Source organism: Monodelphis domestica, chromosome 1 (genome assembly GCF_027887165.1).
Source record: "Monodelphis domestica isolate mMonDom1 chromosome 1, mMonDom1.pri, whole genome shotgun sequence".
NCBI lineage: Eukaryota > Metazoa > Chordata > Mammalia > Didelphimorphia > Didelphidae > Monodelphis > Monodelphis domestica.
Genome location: NC_077227.1, coordinates 578,605,901 through 578,624,095, shown reverse-complemented (window position 1 = coordinate 578,624,095; position 18,195 = coordinate 578,605,901). Strand labels below are relative to the sequence as shown.

At 37.9% G+C, this 18,195-nt stretch overlaps 1 protein-coding gene across 5 annotated transcripts in view; it reads right to left on the bottom strand.

Annotated features, from left to right (window-relative positions):
* The window catches only part of UNC5D (unc-5 netrin receptor D), an 831,324-nt gene that overhangs the window by 105,619 nt on the left and 707,510 nt on the right, over nt 1–18,195 (bottom strand). For 3 of the 5 annotated variants that reach the window (XM_056813499.1, XM_056813497.1, XM_056813500.1), the window contains 3 exons: nt 17,035–17,067; nt 6,563–6,748; nt 1,900–2,277 (listed from right to left, as the gene is read on the bottom strand). In XM_056813499.1, the coding sequence (XP_056669477.1) occupies nt 1,900–2,277; nt 6,563–6,748; nt 17,035–17,067 (597 nt within the window). The remainder of the gene's footprint in view (nt 1–1,899; nt 2,278–6,562; nt 6,749–17,034; nt 17,068–18,195) is intronic. The other 2 variants (XM_056813501.1, XM_056813498.1) reach the window with 1 other exon arrangement.

The window sequence follows — 18,195 nt, the reverse complement described above, 5'->3', positions numbered from 1 at the left end:
ATGTATTACCATATTGTAAATATGTTGCAAACTGTAAAATATTTTATAAATGTCAATTATTTTCATTTCTGCCTTCTAAAGACTGCCTTTTAAGTTTCCCTTCCCTTCCCTTCTCATTGACCAAACCATTATTGCTGAACCATACTCTTCCAAATGTTTGAATGTCAAGTATCTTGTCAGATATTTTGAAAACATTTCTTACATTTAGTGAAACTGTTTTGAAATCAAATCCTTGTCTTAAGTGACTGTCTAAGAAAAGATCACTGGACTCCAAAGGTGTCCAATTAACTTGTCAAGTGGCAACAGATTGGTTCTTTTACAGATTTTAATTCACAAGATAAAATGCTTGATGTCAAAAAAACAGGATAGTTTTACATTGGTTTTGAGAAATTTACCACAGGAAGGTAGGCCTTTATCTGATGCTAACTTGGTGCTTAATAACATTTTCAGTTTGAGCAAAGTCCAGGTAAGTGAGCAATCATTCAGTAACCTTTATTTTCTGAGCCAAAGAATCAAGAAAGAGTCCTATCTCCCTCTGACTGCCCATGTGGGTTTTGGACTTCTAATGCTTAAGCCATTAAAAGAAGATCTTTATAGTTCTGATTTCACTTTAGAAGTCTCAAAATGTTAAATTATTAAAAAGTCTATCCTCCAAATAAAACAAACAAACAAATGGACAACAACACCAACAAAATCCACTAAACACAAAACAAATTATTCTGATAAAGATAGCCCCAGAAATGAATTTTCTATCCTAAATAGTTGCATTGTGTAACTCTATCCATACTGATTAGGATGTGATATCACAAGAAGCTATTGGGTTTCCGACTATGAGATTCTAAATTCTGTGTTACTAAGTCATCTAGAAGTGTGTTACCCTTAATTATAATCTAGTTAGCTATTAGAAGCAGTTAGGTGGTACATTGAATGATCTCTGGGCCTGAGTCAGGAAGATAAATTCAAAGAGGGACTCAGACACTTATCAGCTATGTGACCCTGACCAAGTCATTAATATGACTGTCTCAGTTTCCCTGATTGTAAAAAAGGGCATAATAACAGTGCCTACTTCCTAGATTTGTAAGAATCAAATGAGATAATATTTATAAAGTTATTTGCACAATGTCTGGAACAAAGGAGATTCTAACTAAATTCTTATTTCCTTCCTATTTTTCCATGTTTTAGTATTAGAAAATGATACTCTTTGTACTTGCTTGCAGTACCTGAGGAATGAAACCTAATAGTGTTTAAATTCAAAGGACCCTTCCATTACCCAGCTTCAATTGTTAATCTATTTATCTCCAGCTTTCCTCCCCATATTTGTATTCAAGCACTAAGGAAAGACACCTAAGTGATTAAAATGGCCATGTGTTCAGTATGTTACATAGAGTGGCAATTGCTTTAGCCTAATGGGTTAGAGCAGACTTCCAATTGACAAATTCTGTGATTTTATGATTGTTCTTTGATTCTGTGATAAAAAGAACTATAACTCTAATCTTGGTTCTGTTACCTTTAACAGATTCAAATGGATTTTTTGTGACTTTCTACAGCTTTGTCAATGGCCTCAACAATAGTAATAACTGATATTTATTTACATAATGGTTTAAGAAACAAAAGGTACTTTAAATGATCTCCTTTGAGCCTCCTTACAGCTTCTTAGGTAGGTTCAGATAGTATTCAGATTTTATAGGTGAAGAAATTTAGATCTAGAGCGATTAACTGACTTACTTTGGCCACACAGCACTAAGTATTTTAGAAAAGTTTGAGATTCAAGTCTTCTGGATTACATGTCGAGTATTTGCTTGACTGGCCACATTATCTGAGAAAACCAACTTAAGGCCATGCTAATATTTTGCCCTGCAATGTATAATATGTGAATAAAATGCTAAAATCAAAACCCACCTGTATTTGGCATCACTAAACGCCCTCCCAGGTGGCCAAAAACACCAGTAGTCCTCAGCTCTGTTCTGGTGGGGAGTGATGAGAGATTCTGCATATAGGGGGGTTTATTCCTGGGGTGTATCGTATTAAAACCTCTGGTATTCCCATGAGGAAATGTCCCAGAGTGGGTCTTGCCATGGTACTCTGCTCGTTCTGATACTCCCAGGGAAACCATGAATGAGCTCTGGACTTTGACCTTGATGTCCGACAACGGGTTAAAGAGTGAAGATTCTGTCATGAGTTCCTTGTCCAGGGGGTCCTGCAGGCAGATGGGCCCACTGTAGGTACGGCTCACTGTCAGGTCAGGTTGCATGGAGGAATTCAATAGGAGCGAGTTGCCTGGCAAGAGAAAATTGATCTGTCACTCTGAAACCACAGGACTTTTGCCTTACCGCTTTACATCTGTCTCTACTAAATCTGCACAAACCTTTACACATCCAGCAGTTCCTTCCAACAGATCAAGCTACCCACATTCATTCTGAGTAATTGGAGAAGGAGCAACAGGCTGGTCATTAGAGATCAGGGGCTTTGGAAAAAAGAAGTGGCTCTCTCAGTAAGCCCTTCCCAAAAGGGGGGTGGGGGTAAGGGTTAAAAAATACTTCCAGCTCTCTTTCAAGTCAATAATTCAGGTATTATTATTATTATTTTAACTGGAGAAGAGAAATAAAAATTAAAAGGATCATTTAAAAACTCCAGGTGGAAAACAACATCTGTTCTTTTAAAATGGCAGGAGATGACAGAGCATGATGATTTGGCAGAGCTGTTTATAACTAAAGCTTCATCAGTTTCACAGGCATTTACGTAGGACATTAGGCCCTTACAAGAGTTGGGTGAAGAAATGCAATCACTTGTGATTAGATCCAGATTGGGGCAGAGAGCATCAGGTCTAGATGGACCCTTAGAATCCAGTTCAAGAGAACTATTCTGGTATACTAATGAATAGGGTGTGAAAATGAACCTGCTGTCATCAAAATGAACCCATGCATCTTATGAAGGGAAGAAAGGACATCCAAAAAAGCTTATGTGTCTTTATTTGCTTTAAAAATAAAGGAGAAAGCCATCTTTTCAAAAAGAAAAAGCAAGGGAAAAGGCAGGGAGTGAAGGAGGAAGGGAGGGAGGAAGGGAGGGAGGGAGGGAGGGAGGAAGGAAGGAAGGAAGGAAGGAAGGAAGGAAGGAAGGAAGGAAGGAAGGATAGATTTGGAAACTGTCATCCACCCCAGTTCAAGAATGTTTTCAAAGCCAAATATTAAAAGGAAGTGCTGTGATACTGTTTTCTGATAAAATTATTTCATGTATTAGTAAGTAACAAAATAACCCTTCCTCCCCATTCCCAACCTTTCCCACAATGCTGTTTCCAGTCCGTCAATGTGACATCTTAAATTGAAACACAGACCGCATTAAACAATTTTCCTTTGGGGCCTGACAAAATTCTTCAAAGCAGGGTATTTTGAAAATGCTGCAATTCCAGGACAAAGTCTATCAGCTTCTAATGTGTTTTCTTTCCCCCTTTCTCTCTTCTATTGTCATAATTTGTCTGAAAGCCAGCAGGACACCTGTAACCCTGACTTCTCTCATCCCCTGTTCTGATGCTCTCAGAAACTAGAATCACAGAGGAATATGAGCCAAATGAGATGAAACAATGTTGTAGATCTAAAGACTGCTTGATGCTTCCCTTCTCCTGCTTGAGGCTGATGTGGCACGTGGGCTCTGCCCAGGAGTCCCTCTCAAACACAAACTGGTTTGGGTGAATAGAGGTTGGAACCTTGCTTTTTCTCAAAGCTTTTGTAGGCTAGGAAAAATAGATAACTGGCCTCAATCTAAAGAAAGTTGGTCCCAGTCTTAAAGGAGTAGCCTTTAGCAGGGTCTGATGCTCTCAGAAGTGTTCTGGGCTTTATTATTATTATTTTTAATTTGAAATTACTTGGTTAGAACTTCATAAATTCATGTTTTTCCCCAGATAGTTTGTCTAATGATCCCTTCACTTGCTTTTGGAGAAAGTAATGAGACATTTCATCCAGTTTAGGCAGAACTGAAATGGAAGATGACTGGTTTCAGTTTGAAATGGTCTCTTATGGATGCTATTGGCTAAAGAAAATTAGCTGACAATCTTTCTTGAACTTGTCAAGGGACAGTTCAGCAAGTTGCCCTTATCTTATCTTCCCAAAAAGCTCTTTATCTTTAGCCCCTGGACTCTCTCTTTTTTTTTTTTAAACCTCCTCACCTGCTAGGGAGGGACCATAATCACAGAATTCACCAATGACAAAGGAATAGTGTCCTTTTTTCATTAATGGTATTTGAAAAAAAAAATATATATATATATATGTGTGTATGTATGCACACAGATACATATAATATGAATGGAGTAAAGAAGTGTCTGTTTTAAGAAAACTGCGTTTTAAGATAATTTTCAAATCAACTTTAGCAGGGCAGCTCTAGTAGGACAATGAACTAGAAAGATAAGAGATCTAGAGATTTCAAGATCTTGGTTTGAATTTCAGTTCTAATGCTTACTAATTATGTGACCCTGGACAAATTATTTGACTAGTAATTGACACAATGAATACTTGATCATAGGTCCTCTGAGTCTCAATGAAGTATACTTTCTCCTCAGTTTCCTCATTTGTAAAATTAAAAAGTTAGAATTTACTTCTGAATTGAGCTATGAATTCTATGAAATATAAATGATTTTCAAAGTTCATAAGTGGCATAATATCATTGTTTTGTGTGTTGGTGTGATAAGATTTCAAAACTGCTATAAAATATGAAAAATAATTTTAAAAATTCAAAACCAAACCAAATGCCCCGAAGAGCCAATTTGTGAAGCTTGGAGCACATTTCATTCCAAGAATAATAATAAAATATGATCTGGGTGGAAAATGAGCTCTTTTCAATTTGATGTGACCTCTTTGCTTAATATTCACTGTGCCTTGGGAATTACCTCCAAATATTTGTCTTTGCTCAATCTCTTCTGTGCAGTTTTACACTTATGGGATCATAAAATTTGGAGCTAGAAAGGATTTTAGAAATAATCTAATTGATCCTGTTCATTTTATTGATGAGGAAACAGGGTTGGAGGAAGGGAAGTGACTTATCCAAAGTCATACAAGTAGTCAATTAGAGAACCATGATTTGAGCCTAGTATCTTCCAGTGCTGTTTCTACTACTCAGTGCTGACTTCTTCTGCTTGCCCCCTGTGCCATAGAGGCTCTTGGCACGTAAGGAATAAAAATGGTGATATTAAGGAAGGAGAATAAGGCATAATATTATGTATATCCTTAAGAAGGAAGCCATATGATTATCCTAAAATAGTATATATGTGTATTAATGCATATATATAAGCTAACTACACATGTATATATGTATGTATGTGTGTATATACATGTTAGTATGTAGATACATGTATGCATTTCTGTATATGTATATAGCCATACACATATGCCTACATATATATGAAAGAGAGAAAGAGAGACATTGAGAGAGATAGAGACACTATTTGAGATCCTTCCCTTCTGTTGAGGTTGTTGGGTCCTCTGGGTCTTGCCCGGGGTTCTTTCAAACATAAACTCATTTGGGTGAATATGATGGAAACTTACTTTTGTTTAATGCATTTTCACAGAAGGAGAAATGGAGTAAACCTATTTGTACACATTCCTGTGTATATATATGTATATGTGTGTGTGCATATATATATACATACACATTTTCATGTATACACCCAGGTATATTGATATAAATGGGTATACACATAAACATGTGTGCATGCTTCATTTTCATGTGCCCCATTAGTTCCAGCTTTTGACTCAGGAGAGAAAATAAATGATCCTCTGCTTTGGATATAATTGTTTTGTTTTAATAAAATTAAATAAAATGTTACCTATCAAAAAAGAAAAAAAAAACAATTGAAAAGTCTTTCCTGATGATTTGGAGAAAGTTGAGAGTTGTTTAGGATTAGGATTCCATTTCCCCCATGAGGAAATGACGCATGACAAGACTTATAAAGTCTTCTCACTTGCTTAATATCACCTTTGAGAGTTCTTTTATGGAATCCTAGGCCTTGAACTAAGTTATTTATACACTATCAATATAGGGAAGTAAATATTTTATTTTATTGCTATAGGGAGCTCCCTAGGGGAGGAAATTGCTTCTTCCAATGCATGTTGGGACCTTTGTGTGCAACTTAAAGCTATAGAGAATTGCCTCAAGAACTAAAAAATTAGATGACTTGCTCGAGGTCACCCAGATAGCATGTGTCACCTACGGCAGGACTTGAACCTAGGTCATGTCTGGCTTCAAGTCTAGTTCTCTGTCCTCTCTACCATGCTGCCTCAAAGTGTTTAGAAGCCACATGTGCAAGATGAGATATGAACTATGGTAACTGGCCATGGGTCCTTATTTCTTCATTCTCAGCAGCAAGTTCACAGTTTTACGTGTGTGTCCAGTGCCTGAGGGCACTGAGCGTGCTGCTAGATGGAGCCTGGTCTCCTAGTAGGTGATGACAATTTGGTGGCCACTCTCAGTCCCAGCAGCTACATTCACACGAGAGCCATCATGGGGCATGAGGCTCTCGTGGGAACGTAGGCTACGGATCTGAGGAGGACTTGTCAGGGAGGCCCCCGTCGCTGACCTTGACGGACTGTTTTGAAGTTGAAGGTCTGGAAGCCACCTGTCAGTGCAGAGGAGTCAATGACGTCCACGCCGTAGTCACTCTGGCTCCGTCTGTACAGGGTTACTCCAACAACCAGAACGGCCACGGCAATGACTGCAGCTCCCAGTCCTGAGTACAGAGCAATGTCACTGGCATTCTCAATGCCTGAAAGAAGAGAAAGAAGAACATTCAATGGGCACACAAAGGATGGGACCCAGAAGGAAACTGGGAAAAGGGGAAAGGGTCTCTCAACTCTGTGGACTGGTGTAGACAACACAAGGAGAATGAGGAAAAGTGAGAGCTTTGTTTGCTCAGTACAATCACTTTATTCCTGACATGCTTAGGGTAAATCAAACAGCTATCAATGAAATCATATTTTATTTAGAGGAGCACTTACTTGAAAAAACACTCTATTGAATCCTTCTTTTGTAAAAACAAAGACTCCTTTTGTAATGCAAATAACAGTTCCCTTACTATTTGGCTCTGTAAAAATGCCATGCCTATGTGATCCTGGACAAATCAATGTCGCTCATTGGCCCTCAGTTTCCTCACTGGTAAAATGAGAGTGCTGGAATAAAATGATCAAATAGATCTTCTAGCTTGAAATGCTTGGTCCTAAAATACTGGTATGCTAAATTTTCTCAGAGATGGGAAGGAAGGAAAGATGCCTATGTGCATACACACATATGTCACTATATGGGGGGGATACATGTACTCAATTAGTGCAAAGGGTCACACAGGGTATTTGCATCACAGCCAGGAGAGGATGAAGATATTGTCTAATATATGAATTAAGAGATTATTGCATTTAAAATGAGAAACACTATCAATCTTAACAACAACTATCCAGCACTCTCATTTTATAAATAAACAGTAGAGCTGATCTGATAAATGTCATAAAACCCAGGTTTTCTGATTCCAAATCCAGAATTTGTTTTTCTACCCCACCCATAGACCAGGAATGTATCGAATTTCTCTATCTGTTGTTGTGGCTGTAACCTGCTGAGAAAGAAGGTGAAACATCCATTCTCCCATTGTGGCAACAACCACTATCCTAAATCCTTCAGGCTTAGTAAGCCACTGAAATTTGACCTCAGTTCATAAACTATAACAATTACTTCTGTGCTAGAATCCTTCAGCTTGAGAGGATATTGAAGTTTTCAGCTCAGGGCACAACTATTGCCTCTATTTGAGAATACAAGCTAAGTTAGGTAGCTTTCAATGAATCATAGGATCATGGATTTATATCTGGAAGGAAATTTAAGGGGGTCATCCACTCTGACCCCCTTCATTTTATGGATAACAAGACTATGTCTTGAGGAGTGAAGGACTTGTCCAAGGTCACACAAGTAGGAATTGGTAGAGCTGGAATACAAACCCAGGTAGTCAACTCTAGATCAAGTATCTGTTTCCTCAGGGCCATTCTACCTTCTGGAGATTCATACGCCTGGGAAAATCATCAAGGAGTCCATGGCTTTAACTACAGTTCATGGTTCCATTGATAAATGTAGCCTATGAAAGAGATTAGTTGTGATAATATACTCCCTATCATTTGTTGGAGGGCAGGGTGATGAGATATTCTCTAGAGCAAGCTAAAAAAAAATCACTCAGTTGAAACTACAGGTATTTTATTTTTCTTTCTATATGCCTATATTTATTTTTCTTCCTATATTCCTATATTTATCTTTCTTCCTCTATACCTCACAAAAGTCTGCACTCTCTATGCTTTTCTCTAGACCAAAGTTTAACATTTGTATGTGTGTGTGTGTGTGTGTATCTGTGTGTGACATGGACTCTTTTGATAGTCTGGCGAGGAATACAGATGCCTTAGTAGAATAATTTTTTTCTAATCTTATTTTGAACGAAATGCAACATTTCAGGTATAACTTAGTGAAAAAAATGTAAATACACATATATGTATATGCATATATTTTCCTCATCTATATTCATAGACCATTCGCCCCTCCCCCCAAAAGTAGTCACAAATACTTAGGATGGTTCTGTGGAGCTGAGGTTAAGAACTTCTACCCCAGCCCATTTACAGATCTGTGCTCCATTTCTTCAGAAGACCCAAAATGGCCCCTAGAGTCCAACATACCTGATTTCACCTTAGCCTGGATGATGATTTCTGAAGTAGGTGTAATCTTGGGAGGTATATAGAACTGTAAGGAGGTAAGTGCCACCTAACTACATAATTAATCTTCTAACAGATTACTTGGTAAGTAGACTTAATAGGGCCAAAAGTAATTACCATGTCACCCAAAGTCTGGCTTAGTGGATAAAATAAACCCATCATATATTTACTCTGTAATTGCATGCCACTTACTATGCATTTTACTGCACCCTAATATAGTACTTATGTTATCAAATGAGCAGCACTTAGCACACAAGTAAAGTGAATTTATTTTAAACAAAGTCAGTGGACTGTAAAATAAGGTGTTATCAAATTAAGAGTGAATGAGGAATTTGAGCAGAACCAGTTGCATCACAGGGCAAAAAACAGATAAAAGGACATTGTAAGGTAGTAGAGGGGAGAAAAGATTCAGGGCAGTGGTCTGTTTGCTACTTTTCCCACCCGGAATAGCCCCAGAAAGATGAAGGCAGTGGAAAAGAAGGTGGCGTAGACCACATTTAGTCTAATCCAAGTAAGGGATTGCTTTGTAAACTATTTTAGAGATAGTAACACATGGAAAACATGGTTCATAGGTTTTAAGGTTAAAAAAACTTCACTGAATATATAGTGAAGATGTGTTAAACATAGCCACTGGGAGCCCACACCATTCCTGAATGTAACCAGAATGAGATTAAAATGTAATTGGGAAATAACTAACAAAATAAATAACAGTATAATAAATCATAATGTTAATATTTGCAGTTCTAAGACAACATATCTCCTGCAGGGATTCTCATACACTGTTTAGTGCTCTACCCTCCCTACTTCATTTCTATTTGAGTTTGACACAATTGGTCTAGAGTAATTCCTTTATTTTATAGAAGAAACGGGGGCTCCCCAAAAAAGGGAAAAGTGATTTTCTCAGTCACACCAGGAGGAAGAACCAAGATTAGAAGCTATATCCCCTGATTAAAGATCAAAGACTCTTCATTCTTTCATGTTCCCCCTTGTTGATGTATCCTACAACCCCAGAAATATATTTCAAAGTCACTCTTAGCAAGGAGGGTAAAAATGTCCCTCTCTTTTTGTTCTCTCTTTTGCTTCTCTCCATTTTGCCACAGTTATACCCTCTGGATGAGGGGGACAAGGACACAGGAAACAGAGCACATTAGGAGCAGTGAACTGACTGTAAACCAAGAGACACACTAAGCCAGGGGCTGAGGACTGATAAGGGCAATTCAATGGAAGCACATTTGTCAGATTTTTTTCCCCCTCATTCTGCCTTCCAAATCCTGGGTACTGCTGACTCATGATGCTGACACTCTCTGAGGCTATATGCAAGGAGAACACAGCTGGGTCACGGCTGAAAGCATATTGACAACCAGTCCTGGTGAAGGCAGCTGTTTAATGGCTGAGATGTATAAGAGGAATAAGCAAAGGGAGCTTCTGGCTTCCCAAGCATCAAGACAGGACTGGCAAAAAAAGAGCAATAATAAATAAGGATTATTGGATTAAATGGTGCTTGCTTATTAGAGTCAACATTAATGGCCAAAACCAGCCAATAGACACAGAGACAGAGATAGCTTTGTCTGTTTCTAACAGCCTAAGTTGGTATTTTTTTTTCAATCTTCCCCACCCTGTTTATGCTTCCTTTACGCTCTGAGGTCTAGAGTCTTTTCTGCCTAGCCAAAAACTGCTCCTGAAAGTGAAACAATAGACAAAACACAGAGAATAAATGCACATTTTGGATATAGTCAATGTAGGAATTAGTTTTGCTAGACTATGCTACAAAGTTTAAAAAGGTTTTTTTTTTCCTATTCTATTTTTGATTAGGAGATTTGAAAAAAAGATAAATGTGTGCTAATTAAAGAATATTAATGAATTTTAAAAATAAAAATAAAGGATTTCACAAACATTCAATCTGAAGTTCAGAAGATGGATAAAAATTGATATGTTAGCTTTCATGGGATTATTTGAATTAAAGAAAAAAATGATCTTTCTCATGGTAGTACAGCATGTTAGACTTGCTGTAGACTTGGAGTTAAAGGGAATACCTGGGTACAAACCCTGACTCATAACTTGTGTGTAAATCAGGCACACTCCTTCACTTCTCTGGGCTAAACTTTGATAGGATTATAAATTTGGAGTTGAAATTGACCCAGCGGCTGTCCAATATTGTAATTTTTTAAAAAACAAATCAATAAACAGAGGCAGAGGTAGGTTAAATAACTTACACAGGGTCAGGAAGAGAATTAGAGTCATAGGAGGGATTTGAAACCAAACTTTCCATTTGAACCCAGTATTTTCCATTGTGCTTCTGTTCAATGAAGGAGTTATACTAGATCATGTCTAAAGTCTTTTCTGTCTCATTATCAACCCTCTATGGCAACTTCTAACCCCACCATTCTACACCATTGTATTGACAAATATGACAACTTTCTGGGCCATGAAGCAATATGGGCAGTGGAAAGATATGTTGGTCTTCAAATCAGAAGACCTATGTTTGAGTTCTTCACTATTTACAACTTTTTTTGCCAACTGATTTAATTTCTCCTGAGCTTCTGTTTCTCATGTGGGAAGTGACATCTAAAGAACATTAGCACTGATTCTTTGGCAATAGGCTCATATCTAATCATTCATGGTGATCAATTCACTCCAGAGAATGAACAAAAAACAGATTTTGTTCCATGTCTTTTGCCTTTCACTTTTTTAATTCACATCCCAAATTTAGGGACAATTTAGAATGCAAAAACCATATGAAGGTCAATCTATTGCGTCAAAGACATTTCCAATCATGTCATAAAAATGGATATGTTCTTTGTACAGCGGATCCCTAGGAGTGCCCCTCAGAAATCCAGACTTCTCTCCTTTCTCTCCCAATATATGGTTACCACATTTCTTCCCCAACCCTCTTCAGAAACAAAGATAATATGTGGGTGTGTGAAAGAGGCAGTGTTTGGGATTCAGGTATCCACATGATAAATATTCACTAAAGGACTAGAGGAAGAAAGCCAACAAGACATGAACAGCCAACTGTCATCCCAGAGATGCAGGGAATAAGGGAGCTTAGTGGTTGTTGGGACAAAAGCCATTCAGCAGAAGCAGAAACTCTTTGCAAGAGAGAGCTTGGGTCAAAATGCTGAATGTTGTACCTGAGGATGCTATAACTGAGGTATCTTTATGTGCATTTCTCATTTTTCATCAATTAATTTATTCATGTCATTTTTCCTGCAGTTATCTTTTCTGAAAAAACAACAAAACAAACAAAACAAACTACAAAAAAAAAACAATCGAGCTGGTTAGAGAGATGATATCTAGCTTCTGTCACCCAAATGACACTGGATCCTTTAAGGAGTTTGGTAGGAAGCCTACTGTGCAGAACTTGTCTGATGAATTCTCTGTTTACTTCCACTTTCAGCAGGGATTTGTCATTGGACTCCTATTTTATCAAGCAGGGTCATTCATCACACTGGGTTCTGTTATGTAATAAAAAGTCCTTCCCTTAGGGCTATGGGAGCTGAATGAAAGTAAGGATGCATGTTGCTGAGTTATTTTATGCAGCGAATGTGAACAGTTTTCTTCCCTGGGGTGATTCTTCTAAACAGGCCAATACCCAGGAGCATAGAGGATCCTTCGGGAGCCATGCTTCTTGTGACTCAGAAAAGGTCCAAATTCTGCAAAAAGTCATTGCTTATCCCAGCTCCAGAGGTGAGTACTGTCTGCCATTCCAAACCAACCATATTTTACTGCACCTCCTGACATTGTTACACAACATTTATTGAAAGCACATTTGATGGTAATGAAGTTTCTATTAACTATGATTAAATCTCATAAAGCACCTGAAGATAATTTAAGATGTGCAGAGGCAGAAAATGAAACATTCGGTTTAGTACATTAGGAAACGTAATTGATTAAATTATCTCATTTACAATAAGTGCTTTCATGAGCTACGCAGTGCACATATTTCCCCCAGTTTGTCATTACAGTTTGCTCACAGATCACTTAAGACTTTACTTTTCTTTTTTAGACTTTCCAGCAAATTGACGCTGGGCCCTCCTCCGTCCTCCAGGGTGCTCATCCTGCAAGATTCTGACGGATGTTTCCTGCTTGTAAGGGCTTCTAGAAGATCATGTGTTTGCCTATTTATAGGAACAGGTTGTTTCTCAATTACCTTCATAATTGACTTTGATTTTGCATCAGTGATGATTCATGGCATCTGAAGCCAAGCCCAGCTTCTACAGAGTGGCCATGGCCCAGTACTCTTAACCCACTGCAGCTTCAAGAACCCTGCTGGATCCCGTGGGGAGTCTTTTGTAGTCACATCATTTCTGTGCAGGTTTTATTTTTAGAAAATCATGCATTAAAATAGTTTAAATGTGTCTTTTGCAATATCCAGCAATTAAGCATGATGCTCAGGAGTGAGAACCCCAAGCGGAAGCTAATTCAAAAGTCCCCAAGGACAAGAAATAGTTACCATGGGGTTTACAGCTACAAGTACAGATGTAACCAAATTAGAATGGCACAGGACACACAAACTAAGCATGAAATTATTTGGAAAAACAACACAAAACAAAACAAACACATTCCCTAAGTAACTCTCATGTTGGCTTCCGCACTGATGCTTGTAGTCTTTAAGGGGCACCACACCTGCACCTGCAGATGGCATCTGCACCATACCCAGCAGGGGGGGAGCCAGCCCTTGCTCTCATAGTTAAGCAGAGTAGATCTAAGCTTTGCTGCAGGGTCTAATCCCTGCTCTTCTCACACACAAAGACACAAAACAGATGGGCTTTTGGGGCATGGAGAGGAGAACAATCTTACTGCCATGGCTAAAAGCTAAATTCATGAGAAGTTTATATGTATGAGCTTGGGGAAGTAACATCCATTCTACAGTTTCTCCTTCTGTAAAACGACAGGGTTGGATTGGCTGCGTTCTAGAATCCCTTCTAGATCTAAATTTATGACTCTATAATTGGCCAACAAAATTGGATTTCCCCAATAGAAGTATGTAGTTACATCTGTACTACTAGGAAGTATTCCTCCAGGAGTCATGCCTTAGTAATGGAAAGAGTATTGGACTTAGAGATAGGACACCAGAGTTCACTTCTAATTGTGGCATTTAGGGTCTGGGTGACAATGAACAAGTTACTTCTGTTCTCTTGGATTCAGGTTCCTCCTTAGTAAAATGTAGGAGTTTAGAAGAAAATATAAATGAGGAGTATAGAATGGGGAATTTAGAAAAAAATAGGATATTTTTCCTGTATACTTTTATCTGTTTATAAATTTAATTGGCATAGTAGGCCAAATGAAGGAATATAGTAAGGGAAGGAAAAGCTGCCTCCAGCCTGCTTCCACCTACCCATCTACCTCCAGTTTCAGTATCCCTCTCATTTCTCCCAGAGATCATCCTCTCCATTTCACCCCACAGTGTCTCTCTTATATCTGTAGAAAAACAGGGCCTTGCCTTTTCTTGATGGTCAGTTGTAATAAACTGATGATAAGGTGGTATGTTCATCCTTTTAGAGCTCTCTTGAAGTCTGGAAATAATTATTAGTTCAAAGAAACCAAAATCCTTAATTCTAGAATTTCAGCCCATGGAGCAAGATGTTAATGTGCAATTTATATGTTCTTTCTGCTCTTTTAATTATATGGTACAGATAGGTACTAACTCCATTGAGGCCTTATGGTGTCTAATTCCACCTAAGGCCAAAGTCCATTAGTAGGTTAAAATCCCATACGACTTCTAATATCCTTCTTTGAGGTCAACTTAGTTGCAGTGTGAAACTATGGGTACCATTGTCCAACTATATATGCTAATAATGATACTAACGACAATTATACAAGTCTATTATAAACTTAGTATTTTAAAAATCACTTGCCAGTGCCCCAGTATTATAGGTAGTATGATAATTACCTCTATTTTACAGATTAGCAGACCAATGTTTAGGGAAGTCAAATACCAGTCATTTCCCCAACAAGCTACCTACACTCTGGTCATGAACCTTTTCTGTTCTGTTTCTCCATCCCTATTGGGAGATTCTCATAGACAAGCTTTCACTTTATCATTCCAGAAATGAGGTCTCCATGCAACATCTTATCTTCTCACCATGTTGCTAACTATCGGGTCACCAGCCTCATCCTTCAACCCACTTCTACCCCAAATGTGCCACAAATGTGGCCCCTATCACCTGGGTTTCCTATTTGTGACAAGGAAGCTTTTATTTTTTCTAGATTAGAACCAGAGAATGGCTCCACTTCCCAGCCATATCCACCCCTCCCATCACTCCTATTTATATATGTTGTTTCCCTCCATTAGAATGCAAACTCCTCCAGGACAGCTTTCTGGTCTTTTTGTCCCTGGTGCACATAATTTTAAATAATTAGTCTATCTAAATAAAAATGTTTCTTACTATAGGTGACACAGCTAGTGTCTGAGCTAAGATTCAAATTCAAGATTTTTGATTCTAAAACTAGCATTTGTATCTTTAGTCCATGACCTCACTCCTTTCTTCCTCTAGCAAACCTTAGGACTTGGCTCACTGCTGGCACCTCTCCTTTCTGAATCAACCTTCCCTGCCACTGGAGCAGGAGGGAACACAGACTTTTTGTTTTCCCTTGAAAACAGAGCACAACTCATCTTTTTAGGTGTTTTTCACAATTTTACTATTAAACATTAAAAAATATAAAGGAGTGGGTTGTAAGGAAGGTAAATGGAAGGTTTATAGATTCATAAAAGTCTCATCAGATAACCCTGCTCCTTCCTACATACATACCAATAACTAACTCAATCTCATAGTTTCCTCTCTTTCCTTCATTGAGCCCTCTCTTCTAAATCTTACTTCTGAATCTCTAGGCCCATTCTAATGTTTAATGAATGGTAGCTTACACCTCAGATTTCTAGCTAATGTTATTTCAATTTGGAAAGTTTTCAAGGTCTCAACACATTAAAAAAATCAATTTTCCTAACTGTTGGGAAATATAGACAGCACCTTTCCTCTCTCATCCTAAACCTGCAGAAAATGTTCTTCTCCTGGGTTCTGGCATGTTAAGATTATACAGTACCTCACCTTAGTCTACATTTATTTTTCCATGGATATCTTTGGAAGTCCTATCCTCTCTTTTTCCCTGTCCCCATGAATGGGAAATCCACCAAAGGTACCTTTTTTCTGGATACCTTCAAGAAAAATGAATTTGTTTTTCTTTCTCAACTGGAGATCACTGAATTCTGACTTTGTTGTTACTTTAGCCCATTATTTCTGTTGTAGCTGGTCTGCTTGAAGTAAATTCTGTGGATATATTTCAATAGCATATTTTATGAAGAAACCATTTCCTTCACCTATTGCTTTAAACTTATTATCAAGACACCCTGGTTCAATCCTTTCATTTAACATGCTCTGGAGATCAACTGGTTTGGTATGACAAAGCCAGATCATTGTGATCCCTTTCCTTGCCTCAAGGTCTCCCATCATGCTCCCAGTACTATATATCTCCTAAAAAACTGAATTTCTCTCTATTTAACTCCTATGGCCTTTGGTGAAGCTCTTGTGGGTCTCACCTCTGGTAGAATCAAAACAACAGGTTGGCCTTGAACCAAACAAAGAATGAGTATCTATTCCAAAACTAGATCAATATCTAGTCTCTGCTCTCCTTTCAGAGTGCTGAATTCATGCTTGCTTATTCAGGGGAATCAGTGACAAAAATCAAGTTACATAATACTTATATTTTCACAAAATCAGTGAATGACCACATGAGACAAGGTTATAATATTTTTACTAATTTTCTACCCTCTCATTCATGAGAAAGCAAGTCTGTGCATCAGGATCTCAGGAGCTCACAACATCTCTAGGTTGTTAGAGTTTAAGTCTTTTATCTTGTTATAGTGGGGGAGGCTTGTCTACCCATTTCTAAGGGATACACTGAGAATCTAGACCTCAGCCCCCCTTCTGGGTTTTTTCCTCTCTTCCCACTTCATCTCAAGGAAAGGAAGGCTTGTGACCTGTTTTTATAAAAACCTACCAACAAATATTTGTTAATTTCAGAGCTACAAGTCAGTGATACAAGCAATGAGAATCCCAGGTGGCATCTGATGAGAAATAGATTTTAAAGCAGCTAGAAGCAGGGAGAAGGATTTACTTTTTTCATTGTGGGGTGGGGGTGGAATGAAAGAAAGAAGAGTGTCTTTATTTTCAATTTAAAACCACCAATATGCAAAAGCAAATCACACAGGGGCCTATGCCTTTCACACAACCTTCAATTTTACTCAGCTTCTAAACAAATAATAACAGTGAGGCAGCAAATATGAGAATAAATTATATTCACAAGAAGAAAAACAACTTACTTTGGGGTTTTATTTCATGAAGAGGTTTTTTATCTAAAGGAAAGAAAGAGAGAGAGAAAGTTGCACTTAATAAATTTACATGGAGCAGATATATTTCCTATATCACTTCTGTCTAACGCTATAAATGAAACATTTTCTCCTTGTTTGCAGAAAATGTGAATTATGTTGTTCATGGTTTTCTTTTTCTTATGTTAAATTTTTTTCATTTTTTCCTCCTCTGAAATTTCTTCCTGAGTGATTTCATTTGCTCTCTCCACTCTCACTCCCCATCCCCAACTTCACCCCTAGGAATACTGTTTTTTTTTTTCTGTTATATATTTGAATGTTTACCAGTTTGCTACTAACAGTGGGCTTGCTGATTTTTATATGCAGCCAGAAATCTATTTGCTCAGGTAAAGGATATCATTTCACTCTATATGATGATATAAGTAAGGAGCAATGAATAAATATTTAAAGGATTCCTGCAGTGATCTGTAATAATCACTAAAAGGGGAAAAATATCTTCAAAATCATGCACACATAAAAATTGTTGTAGCAAACAGATGTGCATATATTTGAATTTTGATTTCATTTTTGTTTAGTCTTTAAGAAATTTCTCCTCTCTGCTGCATATTCCCGATATCCATTCCTTGTCAATATCTATACTGTCTTTCTCAGTAGGAAATGGTACCCTTTCATGACCACTTCTCAGCAGGATGCTTCATCCAAGACTTGTTCATTTATTTTCAGTTGTTTCCAACTACTATGACCTCATCTAAGGTTTTCTTGGCAAAGATACCAGTGTGGTTTTATATTTCCTTCTTTAGCTTATCTTATATATGAGGGAAATTAGGCAAATGGAGTAAAGTAACTTGACCACAGACACAGAGCTAGTATGGATTTAATTAGAACTCAAGTCCTCCTGTCTCCAGGCCCCAGCACTCCATCCACTATACCACTTAGCTGTCCAATCCAAGAATTAAGTTACAACAAAGGTATATTGTCATTTGGTGAGGCAGCTAGGCGCTACATTGGTTAGAGTATGGTGTTGGGTCTGAACTTAGATCTTTCTGAGTTCAAATCTGACCTCAGATATTTAAGTAACCATATGATTCTAGATAAGTCACTTAACCCTATTTGACTCAGTTCCTACATCTATAAAATGAACTAGAAAAGGAAATG